General features: G+C 43.2%; 1 protein-coding gene across 2 annotated transcripts in view; it reads left to right on the forward strand.

Moving 5' to 3' along the window:
* The first annotated feature begins 17 nt into the window (after positions 1–17).
* The window catches only part of alpk1 (alpha-kinase 1), a 47,455-nt gene continuing 25,814 nt past the window's right edge, over positions 18–21,658 (forward strand). Inside the window, exons 1-6 of one of the 2 annotated variants that reach the window (XM_060917078.1) lie at positions 18–131; positions 920–1,069; positions 4,638–4,792; positions 6,462–6,660; positions 6,743–6,802; positions 13,943–14,029. In XM_060917078.1, coding sequence (XP_060773061.1) covers positions 970–1,069; positions 4,638–4,792; positions 6,462–6,660; positions 6,743–6,802; positions 13,943–14,029 — 601 coding nt within the window. In that variant the 5' untranslated portion in view covers positions 18–131; positions 920–969. The remainder of the gene's footprint in view (positions 132–919; positions 1,070–4,637; positions 4,793–6,461; positions 6,661–6,742; positions 6,803–13,942; positions 14,030–21,658) is intronic. The other variant, XM_060917077.1, reaches the window with a different exon arrangement.

Here is a 21,658-nt window from a genome sequence, read left to right on the forward strand (position 1 = left end):
GTCATTTTTTAGTCCAATAGGAAACAAACAGCGACACGGAACTCGGAAGTTGGAAAATCTGAAGCTACAGTGACAACTCGGGAAGAGCACAACAGCCACGATTTGTGTCCGATAGGTGATATTTTCATCAGGTATGAACATTTAATACGGGAATAAGGTATATATTAAATGAAAAGGGGGCTTTTAAAACACTTTTACGTCACTGAAAGAAATTTGAGCAGTGTTGACTGAACTTTTATTTCAACACTAGATTAATTAAGTCTAATACTGAATCCTTCATTCTGATTGGCCAGACGGTCTTGATTCATTGCTGATTCGTCGTTTTTAATCGTTGTTATAGTAACAGCTCGTTTACATTGACTTGTATGGAGGATAATCTATATAAATCAAAATCTAATAACCATGTTTAAAACTGTGTTATTTAACAATAAATGTACATCATTGATATTGATATAAATGGATAAAAAGTATGATTGATGTGTCATAATTTAATAAATAAAACAATTGTTAGCACTGGTAAATTGTTGTTGTATTCAAGGAATACACCACTTCTGGTATAGAAAATAATCAACACCAAGGTGGTAACAGTAACTATGCATCATACCATTATTGATTAGTTTCCTCCAAAGTGTTTTAAAGCCTAAAATGTTTTAATACTTACATTGCACTGAGTTAACTAAACCTGTTAGATCTTAAACAATATAATAACCCCTTTGGACACAAGGAAAAATGCTATAGAACTTCATGTGTACAATTGTACACGTTATGTCCGAAGGGGTTAATAAGAGTTGAAAACTGTAGGTGTTTCAACACAGGGGATTTTCCCATATGAAATATCTGTGTGTCTCAACCACAAACCATCTACAGCATGTTAAGCAACATCTGGATGAGTGGCTTTTCCTCCTGCGACTCTGTTTAGTGATCTAACACGGTTTAAGGCACTGAAGAAAACTGAATGCTGTTGAAGTTATGAACACTGTGGAGTTAGTGGCGCAGCTGGAGGAGTGTCTCCACCTGGCAAGGAGAGATCTCACTGCAGTGGACAAGGAGATGTTCAGGAATGGCAGAGGTAATGATTTCCCTTTCAATCTGGGTTTGTTGGTTTTAGGTTAAAGTGCATATCACGGATAAATTCAGGAGCAAGATCAATGTAATTCTCCTATTTTATATTAAACTTTGGTCAAATATCTGTCACATTCTGCATTCTCTGCAATTTTTTTTACCTTGCGCAATACCAGAAAAATTCAGTTGAAATCAAGCCATATGAGGTGAATTGGTCCGCCTCTGAAAAAACTTGGCATTTGGATTTCCCGGGAAACACTGATTTTCGTGACGTCGCGTGCGGGATGCCTCCCTCTGAATCCTACGTCAGCGCTGGTTTGTTTATGAGAAAACGACCTGGTGGTTTTCTGCAAATTTCTTCAACGTTATCGCGTAATTATTAAAATGGTTAACAGATGTATCATAGGAGGGTGTAGCAACACCAATCTTGATGGGACTAGTACTCATCGTTTCCCAAAAGACCGGACAATGAGAGAGAAATGGGAGCGCTTGGTCTACACAGGCTGTGCACTGAAACCGTGCAAAGCTCGCGCAGCCTGCTGGCGCTTCTGCAGGTGACGTCACGAATCTGGCTCCAGACTCCCTTGGGGTTTTTCCAGACGCATTTTGTGATTTTATTTTTTTTCTGCTGTAGACAGATGTCCTTGCGCAAAATTACCATTCTGGATGAGTGTGTAAAGGGACATACTTTCATATAAAAAAAACACGAAATTGGTCCAGAATATGCACTTTAAGGTTGTATAATTGGTGAACATTCAGAGGCTTGATTGACCAAGTCTGCTTGACCCATTTTGATTATTATTCAGCTCTAAAACTTCAATTCAGTTTAATACATGATCTGTAGAATGTCAGTGGCGGGGGGCCCCCCCAAAAAAAAAAATTATGTGGGGGGGGCACAGTTACGATGGGAGTCCTTTGACTATTTATAAGGAAGAAGAGGAGAGAGTAGTGTGAATAAACAGCCCGCGGTGCGCCTTTGTTTTCCCTTATTAAATCCCACTGCGTCCCTTTATCCCGGCGCCCCGGTGGCATCCCTTTGTACTGTAGGATGGTAGCACCCATTCGCACCAAAACTGATGCAAATTAGCCTGGCCCTGACGTCACCGATTGCCTCCACTTTCTGGGATTTTTCCTTATTTGGCTTACGCAGAACTGCAAAACTCCTTAATTTTAGTGGACAAGGTGATTTATGAATATTCTGTGGACTAATTAACCCGTTGCCGTGGCAACTGTCTAGACATGTCTGGTCTCCTTGGATACTCACGCCAAAGCGGGGACCCCTGTGACAGCAAGGCTATGACAGTGTCACTACATTTGTATCTGACTGATAACTTGTGTCCTGTCCAAATGGCTAGATAGTGTTCACAAGGCGTACAAGCAGTTTTGGGTGCCCAAAAACTTGATGCTGCTCTAGATCTACATGAATTTGCTTGCTACCCTGACCACTCACTGAAAATCAGTATGAAGAGAAGTTCAGACAAATATCCATTGCAAACTTTTTGGGCTCGACAAAGGCACCCAAGTTGCTTGATGATAACGAGGTAAGTTTTCAGTATAAACTTAGCTTTACTCAACCAAAATTTGCCTCTCAAAATGTGTGAAATAGTGTTTTAGAGGGTTAAAAATTTCCCAGGGGGGCATGCACCCGGACCCCCTTAGATTTGGCACACCTTTGGTGTGCGACATGTTGCTGCCCCCCCCATCCAAAACTCCCTGCCGCCGTCTCTGAATGTATTGAACATAGCGTCAGGTGGAACAAAACAAAAATTATATGGCCCAACAATATCCTGCCAGTTGTTACAGTATCAGCCAAATTACAAGAGATAATGTTTGCAACTTCACTGATATGGTGAATACATTAAAGGACACCACCAGAGCTCCTCCTGCTTTTGCTTTGGATGTCCAGAGTGTGGAAAAACACTTAAAACAAATTAAAAAGAGTAAGAGTCCAGGACCTGACAATATTTGTGGCCATGTTCTGGCAACTTGTGCTGAACAGCTGTGCAACATTTTCCATTTTATTTTTACGCTGTCTCTCCAGCAACAAAAGGTCCCTAAGTTATGGGAACATTCCACTATTGTCCCTGTTGCAAAGATTAATAAGCCTTCTACATTAAATGATTTCAGGCCTGTGGCGCTGACATCTTTAGTTATGAAGACGTTGGAGAAGCTCATTAAAAAGGAAGTTTTATTACAAGTAGAAGAATTTTTGGACCCCCTACAATTTGCTTATAGGCCAGGTATAAGGTGTGGAGGATGCCACCGTCACACTGCTACATTTTCTGTATCGGAATCTTGAGGGATCCAAAGCTCAGGCTAGACTGTTGTTTGTAGATTTCTCATCTGCTTTTAACACTATCCAGCCACATCTGTTAGCAGAGAAGCTAATCAATTTTTTTAAATTGGATTTTAATCTTGTTGGTTGGATACTGGACTTTTTGACCAATCGGTCCCAGTGTGTGAGGGTTAATGGCTGCTTTTCAAATCAGCTGCAATCCTCCTCTGGATCTCCTCAAGATTGTTGTCTCTCCCCATTATTATACATTCTGTACACTAATGACTGTCGCAGCAACTATGCAAATAGACACATTATTAAATTTGCTGACGATTCTGTCATTGTGAGCCTTCTTGAAGGGGAGGAGCTAATTCATGGGCCCATTGTAAATGATTTTGTATCTTGGTGCGATGAATCCTTTCTCCAATTAAATGTGTCTAAAACAAAGGATATGATGATCAGCTTTAGAACGTCCAGTCCTTGTCCTGTAGTAACCAGCATTAAAGGTGTAGATATTGAGCTGGTAAACAGCTATAAATACTTGGGAGTGGTTGTGGACAACAAATTAAGCTTTGATGCTCATGTTGCCTTCACAGCAAAAAAAGTTCAGCAACGGCTCTATTTTTTGAGGAAAATGTACTCTTTTAATGTTCGCTCAGACATGATGACCCTCTTTTATAGAAGTTTTATTGAATCAGTTTTTATGTTCTGCATTGTTGCTTGGTATGGAAATCTGACCCTGGCCAATAAAAACAGGCTTGGTAACCTTGTTAAAGTGGCCAGTAAGGTTACAGGGAGAAGTCAAGTCCAGTTAACTGATCTGTATAACAGACAATGTTCAGGAAGGCTTCTTTGATCTTAGAGTGTGTAGATCATCCCCTTCGGTCTGAGTTTGTACTGTTGCCCTCAGGCCGTCGGTGGAGGGTGCCTGCTCTTCGGACTAAGAGATTTAAGGTTTCCTTTGTCCCCACTGCCATCCAGGTGCTGAATGGCAGTTAGCTTCATGTTTGTAATTGTCTAGTGCTCATGTTTAATTTGTACGGACCCTGCCCATGATGTGTTGTCTGTTGTTGTGTATGAATATCTTTGTGTGCATCTTTCTGGCTGCAAGCCCATTTCCCTGTTTTGGGACAATAAAGATACCTTGACCTTGATGTGTAAGATATATGACTTACAGATGTAATCCCATCTGATGATAGGAACTAACATTATAGGTTAGACTAGTACTCGCTATCTGATCGCTCATGCACTGTGATAACACTTGTCTTAAACTGTCTGACAACCAGCCTTTGATCCCTAGGTGTACTGTCGGCTGACCTGAACACACTGCTGCAGGAGGCGGTGGACATGAAGTGGCCATTTGTTGAGGAGAAATGGCAGTACAAGCGTTCAGTGGCATCAGAAGACAAAGTGAACACTACAGAGCTCATTGGCAGACATCTACCTCAGCTAATGGTATCAACTTCAGCAGTAATATGAATATAATATATGAATAAATCAATTTCTAAACAACTAACAAATGTAAGTAAAAAGTTTGCCGTGTTTATAATCAAAGAGTCACTTTCTGTGCATAACTAGTGCTTCATACAATCTCATAGTTTGTTTGGGAGTTGTTTATGATGGCATCGGGGTCTTTGTTGGGGTTGTTCACCAGTGCTGATACATCTGTAGAATCTTTAAAATTAACCAATTTTATACTGGTTGGTCCATACTACTGCTACAAATACAACCCCGATTCCAAAAAAGTTGGGACAAAGTACAAATTGTAAATAAAAATGGAATGCAATGATGTGGAAGTTTCAAAATTCCATATTTTATTCAGAATAGAACATAGATGACGTATCAAATGTTTAAACTGAGAAAATGTATCATTTAAAGAGAAAAATTAGGTGATTTTAAATTTCATGACAACAACACATCTCAAAAAAGTTGGGACAAGGCCATGTTTACCACTGTGAGACATCCCCTTTCTCTTTACAACAGTCTGTAAACGTCTGGGGACTGAGGAGACAAGTTGCTCAAGTTTAGGGATAGGAATGTTAACCCATTCTTGTCTAATGTAGGATTCTAGTTGCTCAACTGTCTTAGGTCTTTTTTGTCGTATCTTTCGTTTTATGATGCCCCAAATGTTTTCTATGGGTTTTCTTTCATCTGGACTGCAGGCTGGCCAGTTCAGTACCCAGACCCTTCTTCTACGTAGCCACTGCACAGAACAGTTTTCCACTTTGCCACAGTCCATTTTAAATGAGCCTTGGCCCAGAGAAGACGTCTGCGCTTCTGGATCATGTTTAGATACAGCTTCTTCTTTGAACTATAGAGTTTTAGCTGGCAACGGCGGATGGCACGGTGAATTGTGTTCACAGATGATGTTCTCTGGAAATATTCCTGAGCCCATTTTGTGATTTCCAATACAGAAGCATGCCTGTATGTGATGCAGTGCTGTCTAAGGGCCCGAAGATCACGGGCACCCAGTATGGTTTTCCGGCCTTGACCCTTACACACAGATTCTTCCAGATTCTCTGAATCTTTTGATGATATTATGCACTGTAGATGATGATATGTTCAAACTCTTTGCAATTTTACACCGTCGAACTCCTTTCTGATATTGCTCCACTATTTGTCGGCGCAGAATTAGGGGGATTGGTGATCCTCTTCCCATCTTTACTTCTGAGAGCCGCTGCCACTCCAAGATGCTCTTTTTATACCCAGTCATGTTAATGACCTATTGCCTATTGACCTAATGAGTTGCAATTTGGTCCTCCAGCTGTTCCTTTTTTGTACCTTTAACTTTTCCAGCCTCTTATTGCCCCTGTCCCAACTTTTTTGAGATGTGTTGCTGTCATGAAATTTCAAATGAGCCAATATTTGGCATGAAATTTCAAAATGTCTCACTTTCGACATTTGATATGTTGTCTATGTTCTATTGTGAATACAATATCAGTTTTTGAGATTTGTAAATTATTGCATTCCGTTTTTATTTACAATTTGTACTTTGTCCCAACTTTTTTGGAATCAGGGTTGTAATAATAATAATACAAAAACTGTCATTTCAACTTCGCAAATGATTTACTGACCTAAGTGTCCTTGCTTATCATTATTCTAACCACTTTTCTGCTCCTAACAGGCCTTCCTCAGAGCGTCTATCATGGCTGCTGAGCCAGCATGGGCGATGTCCGTTGTCTTTCTGCTGGACCGCTTTCTTTACTGGATAGACGGCTCTCACACACTGCTGAAGATTGCTAAAGCTCTACACATGCGCTACCCAGAAACCCCGGTTGCCCCTCAGATCATAATTCGGCAGGCCAGAGTCTACCTCAACACTGGTGTGATCGTCGTTCTACAGTAAAATGTTAATAAATCGAGTTTTACTCTGAGAAAACAGTAATGGCCTGTTTTTCCTCTCAGGTAAACTACAGAAAGCAGAGTATATCCTGAGTAGTCTGATAAATAACAATGGAGCAACTGGTAAGTCTTCTGAAAATCAAATTTGGACCCAAATGAAATTATATTTCTCAAACCAAACTCCCAAATTCGTTATTATACAGTGAGTGTGTGTGTGTGTGTGTGTGTGTGTTCTGATTGTCTGACAACAGCAGGCACAATGATATACAATGGTGCTTGAAAGTTTGTGAACCCTTTAGAATTTTCTATATTTCTGCATAAATATGACCCAAAAAAATCATCAGATTTTCACACAAGTCCTAAAAGTAGATAAAGAGAACCCAGTTAAACAAATGAGACAAAAATATTATACTTGGTCATTTATTTATTGAGGAAAATGATTGAATATTACATATCTGAGTGGCAAAAGTATGTGAACCTCTAGGATTAGCAGTTAATTTGAAGGTGAAATTAGAGTCAGGTGTTTTCAATCAATGGGATGACAATCAGGTGAGAGTGGGCACCCTGTTTTATTTAAAGAACAGGGATCTATCAAAGTCTGATCTTCACAACACATGTTTGTGGAAGTGTGTCATGGCACGAACAAAGGTGATTTCTGAGGACCTCAGAAAAAGCGTTGTTAATGCTCATCAGGCTGGAATGTTCATGAGTCCACCATCAGGAGAACACTGAGCAACTATGGTGTGCATGGCAGGGTTGCAAGGAGAAAGCCACTGCTCTCCAAAAAGAACATTGCTGCTCGTTTGCAGTTTGCTAAAGATCACGTGAACAAGCCAGAAGGCTATTGGAAAAATGTATTGTGGATGGATGAGACCAAACTAGAACTTTTTGGTTTAAATGAGAAGCGTTATGTTTGGAGAAAGGAAAACACTGCATTCCAGCATAAGAATCTTATCCCATCTGTGAAACATGGTGGTGGTAGTATCATGGTTTGGGGCTGTTTTGCTGCATCTGGGCCAGGACGGCTTGCCATCATTGATGGAACAATGAATTCTGAATTATACCAGCGAGTTCTAAAGGAAAATGTCAGGACATCTGTCCATGAACTGAATCTCAAGAGAAGGTGGGTCATGCAGCAAGACAACGACCCTAAGCACACAAGTCGTTCTACCAAAGAATGGTTAAAGAAGAATAAAGTTAATGTTTTGGAATGGCCAAGTCAAAGTCCTGACCTTAATCCGATTGAAATATTGTGGAAGGACCTGAAGTGAGCAGTTCATGTGAGGAAACCCAATAACATCCCAGAATTGAAGCTGTTCTGTATGGAGGAATGGGCTAAAATTCCTCCAAGCCGGTGTGCAGGACTGATCAACAGTTACCGCAAACGTTTAGTTGCAGTTATTGCTGCACAAGGGGATCACACCAGATACTGAAAGCAAAGGTTCACATACTTTTGCCACTCACAGATATGTAATATTGGATCATTTTCCTCAATAAATAAATGACCAAGTATAATATTTTTCTCTCATTTGTTTAACTGGGTTCCCTTTTATCTGCTTTTAGGACTTGTATGAAAATCTGATGATGTTTTAGGTCATATTTCTGCAGAAATATAGAAAATTCTAAAGGTTTCACAAACATTCAAGTACCACTGTACTACAATAATGTAGAGGAGAAATACAGTACTGTGCAAGTCTTAGGCACCTTTTTTTCATACAAACTTTGTTATAGATTTCTTTTTTTATGACTTCTGCATTATTGAGTCAGTACAAAAACATTTTAGAGTCCCAAACGCCCATTTTCCAGGAGAAAATTAAATGTTACAGAAAAAAAAAGTTTGTATCTGAGCAGCATGTTACATAAGAGATCACTTTTCAAATTAAAAAGGAAAACATAATGAAGGCTGCTGGGTTTGGGTGCAAAATTTAAGAAGGAAGTGTGACAGTCAAAGTGTCCAGAAGAACTGTGGCTGGTTCTGCAAGATGCTCAGTAAAACCTACAGCTCATTTCCGCATAAAACTGTACTAACTGTACCTGAGACTACTACTATTTTTTTTTTTTTTTTTTACCGCAAAGGTTCGTCTCACACCAAATATTGACTTTGTTTAATTTATTATGGCTTACTTAAATTTCTAGTATTTTATTTTCATCTCGTCTCGTCTCGTCTCGTCTTCTTCCGCTTTATCCGGGACCGGGTCGCGGAGGCAGCAGTCTAAGCAGGGAAGCCCAAACTTCCCTTTCCCCAGACACCTCGGCCAGCTCCTCGGGAAGAACACCGAGGCGTTCCCAGGCCAGCCGAGAGACATAGTCCCTCCAGCGTGTCCTGGGTCTTCCCCGGGGCCTCCTCCCGGGGGGACATGCCTGGAACACCTCCCCAGGGAGGCGTCCAGGAGGCATCCGAAAAAGATGCCCGAGCCACCTCAGCTGATTCCTCTCGATGTGGAGCAGCAGCGGCTCTACTCCGAGCTCCTCCCGAGTGACTGTGCTTCTCACCCTATCTCTAAGGGAGCGCCCAGCCACCCTGCGAAGGAAACTCATTTCGGCCGCTTGTATCCGCGATCTTGTCCTTTCGGTCATTACCCAAAGCTCATGACCATAGGTGAGAGTCGGAACGTAGATCGACCGGTAAATTGAGAGCTTCGCCTTTTGGCTCAGCTCCTTCTTCACCACAACGGACCGGTAAAGCGACCGCATCACTGCGGAGGCTGCACCGATCCGCCTGTCGATCTCACGCTCCATCCTTCCCTCACTCGTGAACAAGATCCCGAGATACTTAAACTCCTCCACTTGAGGCAGAACTTCTCCACCAACCTGGAGAGGGCAAGCCACCCTTTTCCGGTCGAGAACCATGGCCTCGGACTTGGAGGTGCTGATTCTCATCCCAGCCGCTTCACACTCGACTGCAAACCGCCCCAGTGCATGCTGAAGGTCCTGGTTTGAAGAAGCCAACAGGACAACATCATCCGCAAAAAGCAGAGATGAAATCCTGTGGTTCCCAAACAGGATTCCTTCTGGCCCCTGGCTGCGCCTAGAAATTCTGTCCATAAAAATTATGAACAGAACCGGTGACAAAGGGCAGCCCTGCCGGAGTCCAACATGCACTGGGAACAGGTCTGACTTACTGCCGGCAATGCGAACCAGACTCCTGCTCCGTTCGTACAGGGACCGGACAGCCCTTAGCAAAGAGCCCCGAACCCCATACTCCCGAAGCACCCCCCACAGAATACTACGGGGGACATGGTCGAATGCCTTCTCCAGATCCACAAAGCACATGTGGACTGGTTGGGCAAACTCCCATGAACCCTCGAGCACCCTATGAAGGGTATAGAGCTGGTCCAGTGTTCCGCGACCAGGACGAAAACCGCATTGTTCCTCCTGGATCCGAGGTTCGACTATTGGTCGAATTCTCCTCTCCAGTACCCTGGAGTAAACCTTCCCTGGGAGGCTGAGAAGTGTGATTCCCCTATAATTGGGGCACACTCTCCGGTCCCCTTTCTTAAAAAGAGGGACCACCACCCCAGTCTGCCACTCCAGAGGCACTGTCCCTGACCGCCACGCGATGTTGCAGAGGCGTGTCAACCAAGACAGCCCCACAACATCCAGAGACTTGAGATACTCAGGGCGGATCTCATCCACCCCCGGTGCCTTGCCACCGAGGAGCTTGCAAACCACCTCAGTGACTTCGGCTTGGGTAATGGACGAGTCCACCTCTGAGTCATCAGCCTCAGTCTCCTCAGTGGAAGACATGACGGTGGGATTGAGGAGATCCTCAAAGTATTCCTTCCACCGCCCGACAATGTCCCCAGTCGAGGTCAACAGCTCCCCACCCGCACTGTAAACAGTGTTGGCAGAGTACTGCTTCCCCCTCCTGAGGCGCCGGACGGTTTGCCAGAATTTCTTCGAGGCCGACCGATAGTCCTTCTCCATGGCCTCCCCGAACTCCTCCCAGTTCCGAGTTTTTGCCTCCGCAACTGCCCGAGCTGCAGCACGCCTGGCCTGCCGATACCCGTCAGCTGCCTCGGGAGTCCTGGAGGTTAACATGGCCCGATAGGACTCCTTCTTCAGCTTGACGGCATCCCTTACTTCTGGTGTCCACCACCGGGTTCGGGGATTGCCGCCACGACAGGCACCGGAGACCTTGCGGCCACAGCTCTGAACAGCTGCGTCCACAATGGAGGTAGAGAACATGGTCCACTCAGACTCAATGTCCCCCGCCTCCCTCGGAAGCTGGGAAAAGCTCTCCCGGAGGTGGGAGTTAAAGACCTCCCCGACAGAGTGCTCGGCCAGACGTTCCCAGCAGACCCTCACCATACGTTTGGGCCTGCCAGGTCTGTCCAGCTTCCTCCTCCGCCAGCGGATCCAACTCACCACCAGGTGGTGATCAGTTGACAGCTCAGCCCCTCTCTTCACCCGAGTGTCCAAGACATAGGGCCGGAGATCAGATGAAACGACTACAAGGTCTATCATTGACCTCCGACCTAAGGTGTCCTGGTGCCACGTGCACTTATGGACACCCCTATGCTCGAACATGGTGTTCGTTATGGACAAACCATGACTAGCACAGAAGTCCAATAACAAAACACCACTCGGGTTCAGATTGGGGAGGCCGTTCCTCCCAACCACGCCCCTCCAGGTGTCACTGTCATCTCCCACGTGAGCATTGAAGTCCCCCAGTAACACAATGGAGTCCCCAGTCTGAGCACTCCTCAGTACCTCTCCCAGGGACTCCAAGAAGGCCGGATACTCTATACTGCTATTTGGGCCATAGGCACAAACAACAGCAAGAGCCCTCTCCCCAATCCGAAGGCGCAGCGAGGCGACCCTCTCGTTCACTGGGGTAAACTCCAACACATGGCGGCTGAGCTGGGGAGCTATAAGCAAGCCCACACCAGCCCGCCGCCGCTCACCACGGGCGACTCCAGAGAAGTGGAGAGTCCAGCCCCTCTCGAGGAGCTGGGTTCCAGAGCCCAAGCTGTGCGTGGAGGTGAGCCCGACTATCTCTAGCCGGTACCTCTCAACCTCCCGCACAAGCTCAGGCTCTTTCCCCCCCAGCGAAGTGACATTCCATGTCCCAACAGCCAGCCGCTGTGTCCGGGGATCAGGTCGTCGAGGCCCCTGCCTTCGACTGCCACCCAATCCACATTGCACCAGTCCCCTACTGCTACCTCTGTGGGTGGTGAACCCACAGGAGGTCGGGCCCACGTCAGCTCTTCGGGCTGAGCCCGGCCGGGCCCCATGGGCAAAGGCCCGGCCACCAAGCGCTCGCATACGAGCCCCAACCCCGGGCCTGGCTCCAGGGTGGGGCCCCGGCTGCGTCATCCCGGGCGACGTCACGGTCCTCGGATTTTTCTCCATAGGGGTTTTGGTGAACTGCTCTTAGTCTGGCCTGTCACCTAGGACCTGTCTGCCTTGGGAAACCCTGACAGGGGCATAATGCCCCCGACAACATAGCTCCTAGGATCATTCAAGCACACAAACCCCTCCACCACAATAAGGTGGCAGTTCAAGGAGGGGCATATTATTTTCATATTGAAACATTTAATTTCATTATTTTTTTAAGCCATTTTTGGTCTACAGCATTTCTTTACATGTGCCAAAGACTTACACAGCATTGTATAAATTTGTCAGGACCATACTAGTGCATCTCAAAAAATTAGAATACCATGAAAAAGTTCCTTTTTTTCATTATTTAACTCAAAAAGGTAAACTTTCATATATTATATATTCATTACATGTAAAGTGAAATATTTAAAGCCTTTTTTGTTTTAATTTTGATGATTATGGCTTATAGCTCATGAAAATCAGAAATCCAGTATCTCAAATTATTAGAATATTCCCTAAGATCAATCAAAAAAAGGATTTACAATACAGAAATGTCCAACTTCTGAAAAGTATATTCATTTATACCCTCAATACTTGGTTGGGGCTCCTTTACCATGAATTACTGTATCAATGCGGTGTGGCATGGAGGTGATCAGTCTGTGGCACTGCTGAGGTGTTATTGAAGCCCAGGTTGCTTTGATAGTGGCCTTCAGCGTATCTGTATTTTTGGGTCGGGTGTTTCTCATCTTCCTCTTGACAATACCCCATAGATTCTCTATGGGGTTCAGGTCAGGCAAGTTGGCTGGCCAATCAAACACAGTAATATCATGGTCAGCAAACCATTTGGTAGTAGTTTTGGCACTGTGGGTAGGTGCTAAGTCCTGCTGGAAAAGGAAATTGGCATCTCCAAAAAGCTCGTCAGCAGATGGAAGCATGAAGTGCTCTGAAATCTCCTGGTAGATGGCTGTGTTGACTTTGGACTTGATAAAATACAGTGGACCAACACCAGCAGATGACATGGCACCCCAAATCATCACAGACTGTGGAAACTTCACACTGGGCTTCAAACACCTTGGATTCTGTGCCTCTCCACTCTTCCTCCAGACTCTAGAACCGTGATTTCCAAATTAAATGCAAAATGTACTTTCATCTGAAAAGAGGACTTTGGACCACTGAGCAACAGTCCATTTCTTTCTCTCCTTAGCCCAGATAAGACACTTCTGACATTTTCTCTGGCTCAGGAGTAGCTTGATATTAGGAATGCGAAAGTTGTATCCCCTTTCTTGAAGATGTCTGTTCGTGATGGGTCTTGATACACTGACACCAGCCTCAGTCCACTCCTTGTGAAGCTCTCCCAAGTTCTTTTAATCAACTTTTCTTGACAACCCTCTCAAGACTGCGGCCATCCCTGTTGCTTGTGCACCTTTTCCAGCCACCCTTTTCAGCAATGACCTTTTGTGGCTTACCCTCCTTGTGGAGGGCATCAGTGATCATCTTCTGGACAACAGTCAAGTCAGCAGTCTTCCCCATGATTGTGGTTGTATGTACTGAACTAGACCGAGAGATACACTGTGTTCATACTGTTTTACTCAAACTCGAAATGAAATATATTCTAATATTTTGAGATGGGTTTTTTTATGTTTTTGTACTGTATGCCATACTGATTAAAATTAAAATAGAAAAATGCTTGAAACATTTTAGCTTATGTGTAATGAGTCTATAATATGTAACATTTTCAGTTTCTTAAATAACTGATGGAAAATATTGAATTTTTTCACAATATTCTAATTTTTTGAGATGCACTTGTGTGTGTGTGTGTGTGTGTGTGTGTGTGTGTGTGTATTTAATGAACTGTTTATTAAATAATGAGGATAAACTGTGGAAAATTCTCCTTCTCAGTAGTGACATATCCTTTTACCGTCTTATATTTTTGTGCTGCAGGATGTTGGAAATACCAGCGGGATTGTGATCGGATTCTTGTTCAGTCAGTCAGCGTGCAAGTTCGGGGACAGGTGCTACAAAGGCTAGGTATGATTCAGGCACACCAAAATGTGAGTAAATGTTAGCATATATAGCTAACCTTTTATCACAGAAGGCCGACAGCACAATGGTAATATGATTGCATTATTGTAGGATTCATTCATCTATAGAAAACTGCGACTTCCGGTGTAGCAACTAATGGAGTAGGACGCGTTCCTCTGAGCTCCTGCAACAACCTTTAAAAAAAAACTATTTTAGGCATACCTTTTGTATTTTTCTTTCGGTGTGTTTTCCCCACCATCATAATCCAAATTTAACGCCATCTTTTTGCTGGCCAAAATGCCTCCAAAAGCTAAAGTACCTATACAACCACTGCGGCCTGCTTCGCACATTGCATCCCTGCCTCGTAGTGACCTCCCTTCTTGCCTGGTCGAAGCTGCAGGCGGCACTGCTTCCCACGACTTAAAGGCTGAGCTGCTCTCGTCACTCCGCGTTGAGATGGCGGCTATTTTCAAAACTGAGCTTCAGGCTGCCTTGACCGAGAACTTGTCAAACATCAAGAATGAGCTACAGGCAGTGAAGTCGGAGTTATCTATTAGCATTACAACCATCCAGTCTGATGTGTGCACTCTGAAGACCACCGTAGGTGAAATGGAGACATCGCTGTCCTCCTGCACTGATGACATTACTACCTTACAGGCTAAAGTGGAGCATCTGTCAACTGAACTGATGAGATTGGACAATAAATGCGAGGGTTTGGAGGAGAGATCGCGGCGCAATAATATATGGTTAGTGGGCATTCCTGAAGATTTTTCCACGTCTTCTACTGCTACAGCTGTTTCCTCTCTGCTCAAGGAGGCTTTTAAGCTCGAGAAGGAGCCTCTCGTGGACCGCGCTCATTGTACTCTCCAGCCAAAGCCCAGAGAGCGCCCTCGTCCCATAATCGCTTGTCTACACTACCATACAGACTGTGTGGACATACTGCGCCGAGCCAGGGCTCAGCAACGGATCAAGATTGGAGACATGAGTTTTTCTGTCTTCCCCGACCACACTCCGAGGACGGCCCGTGCCCGAGCCTCCTTTAATGATGTCCGACGCCGGCTCCGCGAAATACCGGGGATTCGCTTTGGTTTGCTCTACCCGGCGCGCCTCCGAGTCACTCATAACGGTGCAGAGAAGGAGTTTAAATCACCAGAAGAGGCCAGCGGATTCATCAGATCACTCAATAGTGAGAGAACCGAGAAATGATACACAACTTTGAGGAAGCATTGACAGTTAATATTGACAGTTATCACTTTTTTTTATTTCATTTATTTCCTCTTTTCTTTTCACTTTACTATTCTCATATACACACATTATGTGCTTTTCAGTTTTCACTTCAACTTGGACTTGATTGGTTGTACCGGTCTGTCAAATGTTGCTAGGCCTGCAGGAGCTCAAACCGAAGCTCGATAGTCATGCTTAAAGCCATAAGTTTTTGTTTTGGGGATCTGACTCCTTGTGGAGTTAGCACTGGGTTCTCCATCGTTTGGGGATGGGGTTGTTGTAGGTGGGGTGGGGTGGTGGTGATGGGGTTTCAATCTGCAAGTGTGTTTTTTTTTTTTTTTCTTTTCCCCCCTCTCTTCCTTCCTTCCCTGGGGGTCCGCATTCAGTCTATTTCTATCTCTAGGAAATTAACATACTGTATGTCCACCAATGCTAGTACTTCTGATATTCCACATATTGGGTCCTCTGTGAGATTCTTGAGCTGGAATATTAAAGGCATGGGGAGTCCAATTAAGAGATCAAGGATATTTGCTCATTTGAAACGTCTTAAAGCTGACCTAGTGTTTCTGCAGGAAACCCACATGCGCGTCAAAGATCAGGTCAGACTTAAATGTTCCTGGGTTTCCGAGGTGTTTCACTCAAATTTCAACTCTAAAGCCAGGGGGGTTGCTATTTTAATTGGTAAGTCGATTCAGTTTTCAGCTTCTAAGGTGATATCAGACAAAAACGGCAGATACTTAATTGTTACAGGCACACTATTCCATATTCCCATTTTATTAGTTAACATATATGCCCCCAATTTTGACGATCCACACTTTATGAATAAACTTTTTGAATGTCTTCCCTCATTCAACAACAGCCTTCTTATAATTGGAGGGGACATGAATTGTGTAATTGATCCCAACCTGGACCACTCTAACCCACGATCTCTGACCCCTTCTTTAATGTCGGTCACTTTCAGATTTTGTGTCCAAGAACGGTTGCACTGATCCTTGGACATTTTATAACCCTTGTACCAAGGAATATTCCTTCTTTTCTCAGATGCATCAGTCTTTCTCTTGGATTGATTATTATCTTATTGATGCTAAACTAATTCCCAAAGTACTGTCTGCTAATTATCACCCTATTGTTATTTCTGACCATGCTCCTCTTTCTTTAGATATTCAGTTCTCTTCACAACCCTGGTACTCAACACCTTGGAGGTTCAATACGTTACTTCTCTCAGATGATAAGTTCACGGAATTTACTGCAACTAAAATTGATGATTATATCTCTATAAATCAAAATGATATGGAACCAGTTTCTTGTTCACTGCTGTGGGAATCATTAAAAGCATACTTGCAGGGACAAATTATTTCCTACTCTGCCCACTTGAATAAGTCCCACAAAGCCAAATTGCAAGAACACTCTATCAATATCACCAAATTGGACCAACAACTCGCTACTTGCCCCTCTCCCAGTTTGCTTAAACAACGTGTTGATTTACAGACTGAATTTGATCTCATCACCACTAGTGATGCAGAGCGACTTCTCTTACGATCACGCTCCACATACAGTGCTCAGCATAAATGAGTACACCCCCTTTGAAAAGTAACATTTTAAACAATATCTCAATGAACACAAACAATTTCCAAAATGTTGAAAAGACAAAGTTTAATATAACATCTGTTTAACTTATAATGTGAAAGTAAGGTTAATAATATAAACTTAGATTACAATTTTTTTCAGTTTTACTCAAATTAGGGTGGTGCAAAAATGAGTACACCCCACAACAAAAACTACTACATCTAGTACTTTGTATGGCCTCCATGATTTTTAATGACAGCACCAAGTCTTCTAGGCATGGAATGAACAAGTTGGTGACATTTTGCAACATCAATCTTTTTCCATTCTTCAACAATGACCTCTTTTAGTGACTGGATGCTAGATGGAGAGTGATGCTCAACTTGTCTCTTCAGAATTCCCCATAGGTGTTCAACTGGGTTCAGATCAGGAGACATACTTGGCCACTGAATCACTTTCACCCTGTTCTTCTTCAGAAATCCAACAGTGGCCTTAGATGTGTGTTTAGGATCATTATCATGTTGGAAAACTGCATGACGATCAAGGGCACGGAGTGATGGTAGCATCTTCTCTTTCAGTATAAAGCAATACATCTGTGAATTCATGATGCCATCAATGAAATGCAGCTCCCAGACACCACCAGCACTCATGCAGCCCCACATAAAGACACTGCCACCACCATGTTTCACTGTAGGCACCATGCATTTTTCTTTGTATTCCTCACTTTTGCGACACCATACAGTTTTGAAGCCATCAGTTCCAAAAACATTTATCTTGGTCTCATCACTCCAGAGTATAGAGTCCCAGTAGTCTTCATCTTTGTCAGCATGGGCCCTGGCAAACTCTAGGCAGGCTTTTTTGTGCCTGGGCTTTAGGAGAAGCTTCTTTTGTGGACGGCATCCATGATGCCATTCCTCTGCAGTGTATGCCGTATTGTGTCACAGGAAATAGTCACCCCAGTTTGGCTTTCTACTTCTTTAGATAACTACAGTGAACTTGCATACCGATTTTCTTCAACCCTTCTCATCAGAAGACACTTCTGTCGAGGTGTTAACTTCCGTGGACGACCTGGACGTCTGTGTGAGATGGTTGCAGTTCTCATCTCATCTCATTCATCTCATTATCTCTAGCCGCTTTATCCTTCTACAGGGTCGCAGGCAAGCTGGAGCCTATCCCAGCTGACTATGGGCGAAAGGCGGGGTACACCCTGGACAAGTCGCCAGGTCATCACAGGGCTGACACATAGACACAGACAACCATTCACACCTACGGTCAATTTAGAGTCACCAGTTAACCTAACCTGCATGTCTTTGGACTGTGGGGGAAACCGGAGCACCCGGAGGAAACCCACGCGGACACGGGGAGAACATGCAAACTCCACACAGAAAGGCCCTCGCCGGCCCCGGGGCTCGAACCCAGGACCTTCTTGCTGTGAGGCGACAGCGCTAACCACTACACCACCGTGCCGCCCCGGTTGCAGTTCTATCTTTCTTAAATTTTTGTACCACTTTTGCTACAGTATTCTGACTGATAAGTAAAGCTTTGCTGATCTTCTTGTAGCCTTCACCTTTGTGGTGTAAAGAAACTATTTTCTTTGGGGAATTCTGAAGAGACAAATTGAGCATCACTCTCCATCCAGCATCCAGTCACTAAAAGACGTCATTGTTGAAGAATGGAAAAAGATTGATGTTGCAAAATGTCACCAACTTGTTCATTCCATGCCTAGAAGACTTGGTGCTGTCATTAAAAATCATGGAGGCCATGCAAAGTACTAGATGTAGTAGTTTTTGTTGTGGGGTGTACTCATTTTTGCACCACCCTAATTTGAGTAAAACTGAAAAATGTGTAATCTAAGTTTATATTATTAACCTTACTTTCATGTTATAAGTTAAACAGATGTTATATTAAACTTTGTCTTTTCAACATTTTGGAAATTATTTGTGTTCATTGAGATATTGTTTAAATGTTACTTTTCAAAGGGGGTGTACTCATTTACGCTGAGCACTGTATTATGAACATGGCGACAAGGCAAGTCGGCTCCTGGCTCACAGCTACGTCGCCAGGCAGCCTCACGTATGATCCCTCAGATAAAAGATTCATCTGGCTCATTGCATAAGGATCCCACCACCATTAATTCTATTTTTCACTCATTTTACTCCTCTTTATATACGTCTGAATCTCCACCTGACACCACTGAAGTGAATTCATTCCTAGATAGCCTCAATTTTCCTGTGTTAAGCTTAGATGCTGCTAAAAAACTTGACTCACCATTAACGGTAGAAGAAATCACTCTCGCTGTGAGTAGCATGCAAAATAACAAAGCTCTTGGCCCAGTGGAATTTTTTAAGAGATTTCAGGAAAAACTGTTCCCTTTACTGCATGCTGTTTATAAAGAATCACTGGAACATGGCACTCTCCCTCCCACTTTAAGGCAAGCCTCCATAAGTCTCCTCTTAAAAAAAGATAAGGATCCAAATCTCTGCAGCTCATACAGACCTCTCTCATTAATCAATGTAGATGCTAAGAGCCTTGCTAAAGCTTTGGCCTGTCGCCTGGAAAACATTGTACCAACTATTGTCTCACATGAGCAAACTGGATTTGTTAAGGGGCGGCAGTTATTTTTTTAATGTCTGCACGCTCCTAAATATTATTTACTCTAAAACTACCACAACAACACCCGAAGTAGTAATCTCGTTTGACGCCGAAAAAGCATTCGACAGGGTTGAATGGGACTATTTATGGTATTTACTGTACTAAAGAAATTTGGACTTGGAAAAGGGTTCATTTCATGGATACATCTCCTTTATACATCTCCACAAGCAAGCATCTCCACTAATGGCATCCAATCCAGTTTTTTCATTCTAATCCGTGGTACCAGACAGGGGTGTCCCCTATCTCCTATTTTTCGCACTAGCTATAGAGCCCTTGTCAATCTTTCTGAGGTCCTCCTCCACTTTTAGAGGGATCTCACGATTGGGCACAGAATTTAAGTTGTCACTTTATGCTGATGATTTATTGTTGTATGTCTCAGATCCTGTCCTTTCCATTCCCACAATTTTATCTGCTTTCCAGAGATTTGGATCATTTTCAGGCTATAAAGTGAATATCTCTAAAAGTGAATGCTATCCTATCAGTGCTTCAGCATCACAGCTCACACAGTCAGATGTCCCTGTCTGGCTTTAGGTATCTTGGGATCAGCGTTACCAGAACGTTAAAGTCTCACTTTTTTCTGCTAATTTTTTACCTTTAATGTCTAAAGTTAAATCTGACCTCCAAAGATGGAGAAGCTTGCCTCTCTCGTTAATTGGAAGAATTCACGCAGTTAAAATGAACATCTTGCCCAAATTTCTATTTTTGTTCCATTGTCTCCTACTTTTCCTGCCAAAGCAGTTTTTTAAAACAATTGATCAAACTATTTCTGACTTCTTATGGTGTGGAAAGGCTCCCAGGATCTGTAAATCCACACTTCAGAGATGTAAATTCAATGGTGGACTGACACTTCCGAATTTCCAACTGTATTATTGGGTGGCACATATTCACATAATTTTATTTTGGTTCAAATCTATGAATCTGCTGTGGTGCAACTTGGAGGCACAGTCATGTGTTTCATCCATCTTACCTGCTCTACTTACCTCTTCTATTCCATCTAACCTCTCTGGCTTTACAAATATTCAAGTGGTTCACTCCACACTTCAAATTTGGTATCAGTTTAGGAAGTACTTCAAATTTAAGTCAGCATCTACATTAGCTCCTTTACTAAAGAATAATTTATTTCGACCTCCACTTACAGATTCAACCTTTCTCACATGGCATAATAAAGGCCTGAAATGTTTTAAAGACCTTTACAAGGATGGTATTTTTCACAGCTTTACAGATCTCTCAAGAGAATTTCATCTCCCACCTTCTCATCTTTTTCGATACTTTCAAATTAGACACTGTGCTAAAGCTTTGTTTCCAGTTTTTCCTTCCTCACCACCTACTCTACACTGGGAGGTGTTTTTAAACCACGATCCACTTCAAAAATCATTTATTTCTAAAGTTTATAATGAACTTCTTTCTTTTGATTGCTCACCAGTTACTAAAGTTAAGACTGCCTGGGAAGATGAACTGGATCTAAACTTGGAGGATGACTGGTGGGACACTGTTCTTAAGAAAATTCACACAAGCTCATCCTGCGCTTATACACTCAATACTTAAAGTACTGTTTAGAGTCCATTTTTCTAAAGCTCGACTGTCGCAAATCTATCCCAGTATTGCCGACAAATGCGACAAATGTCATGCCTCATCCTGCAATTTAACCCATATGTTCTACTCTTGTCCGCTACTCTCTCGCTTCTGGTTGAATTATTTTGATACCATGTCAAAAATACTTTCAGTGACCAGAAAAGTCTCCCCCCATGTTGCCATATTCGGGCTCCCAGAGGACCATAACCAGTTTACCTCTAATCAATTAGATATTTTAGCTTTTACTTCCTTACTGGCAAGACGCCACCTTCTTCTCCACTGGAAGTCGACTAAAGCTCCCTCTAGTAGTCAGTGGCTCATTGACACCATGTCTTTTCTAAAGTTGGAAAAGATCAGATATTCAGTGAAAGGTAACGCTACTAAATTTTATAACAAGTGGCTTCCCTTTCTTACATTCTTCCACTCTCTCCAGTCCCTGCCCCCTGACTGACGGACTCTCTCCCTCTCCCTTTTTTTTTGTCTTTTGGTTTTATTTGTACTGTGCAGCTTTAATACTTAATTATCACATAATAGAACTTCCAGTTATTTATCTCATCTCATTATCTCTAGCCGCTTTATCCTGTTCTACAGGGTTGCAGGCAAGCTGGAGCCTATCCCAGCTGA

The sequence above is a fragment of the Neoarius graeffei genome, chromosome 3 (genome assembly GCF_027579695.1).
Source record: "Neoarius graeffei isolate fNeoGra1 chromosome 3, fNeoGra1.pri, whole genome shotgun sequence".
NCBI classification, from domain to species: Eukaryota; Metazoa; Chordata; class Actinopteri; order Siluriformes; family Ariidae; genus Neoarius; species Neoarius graeffei.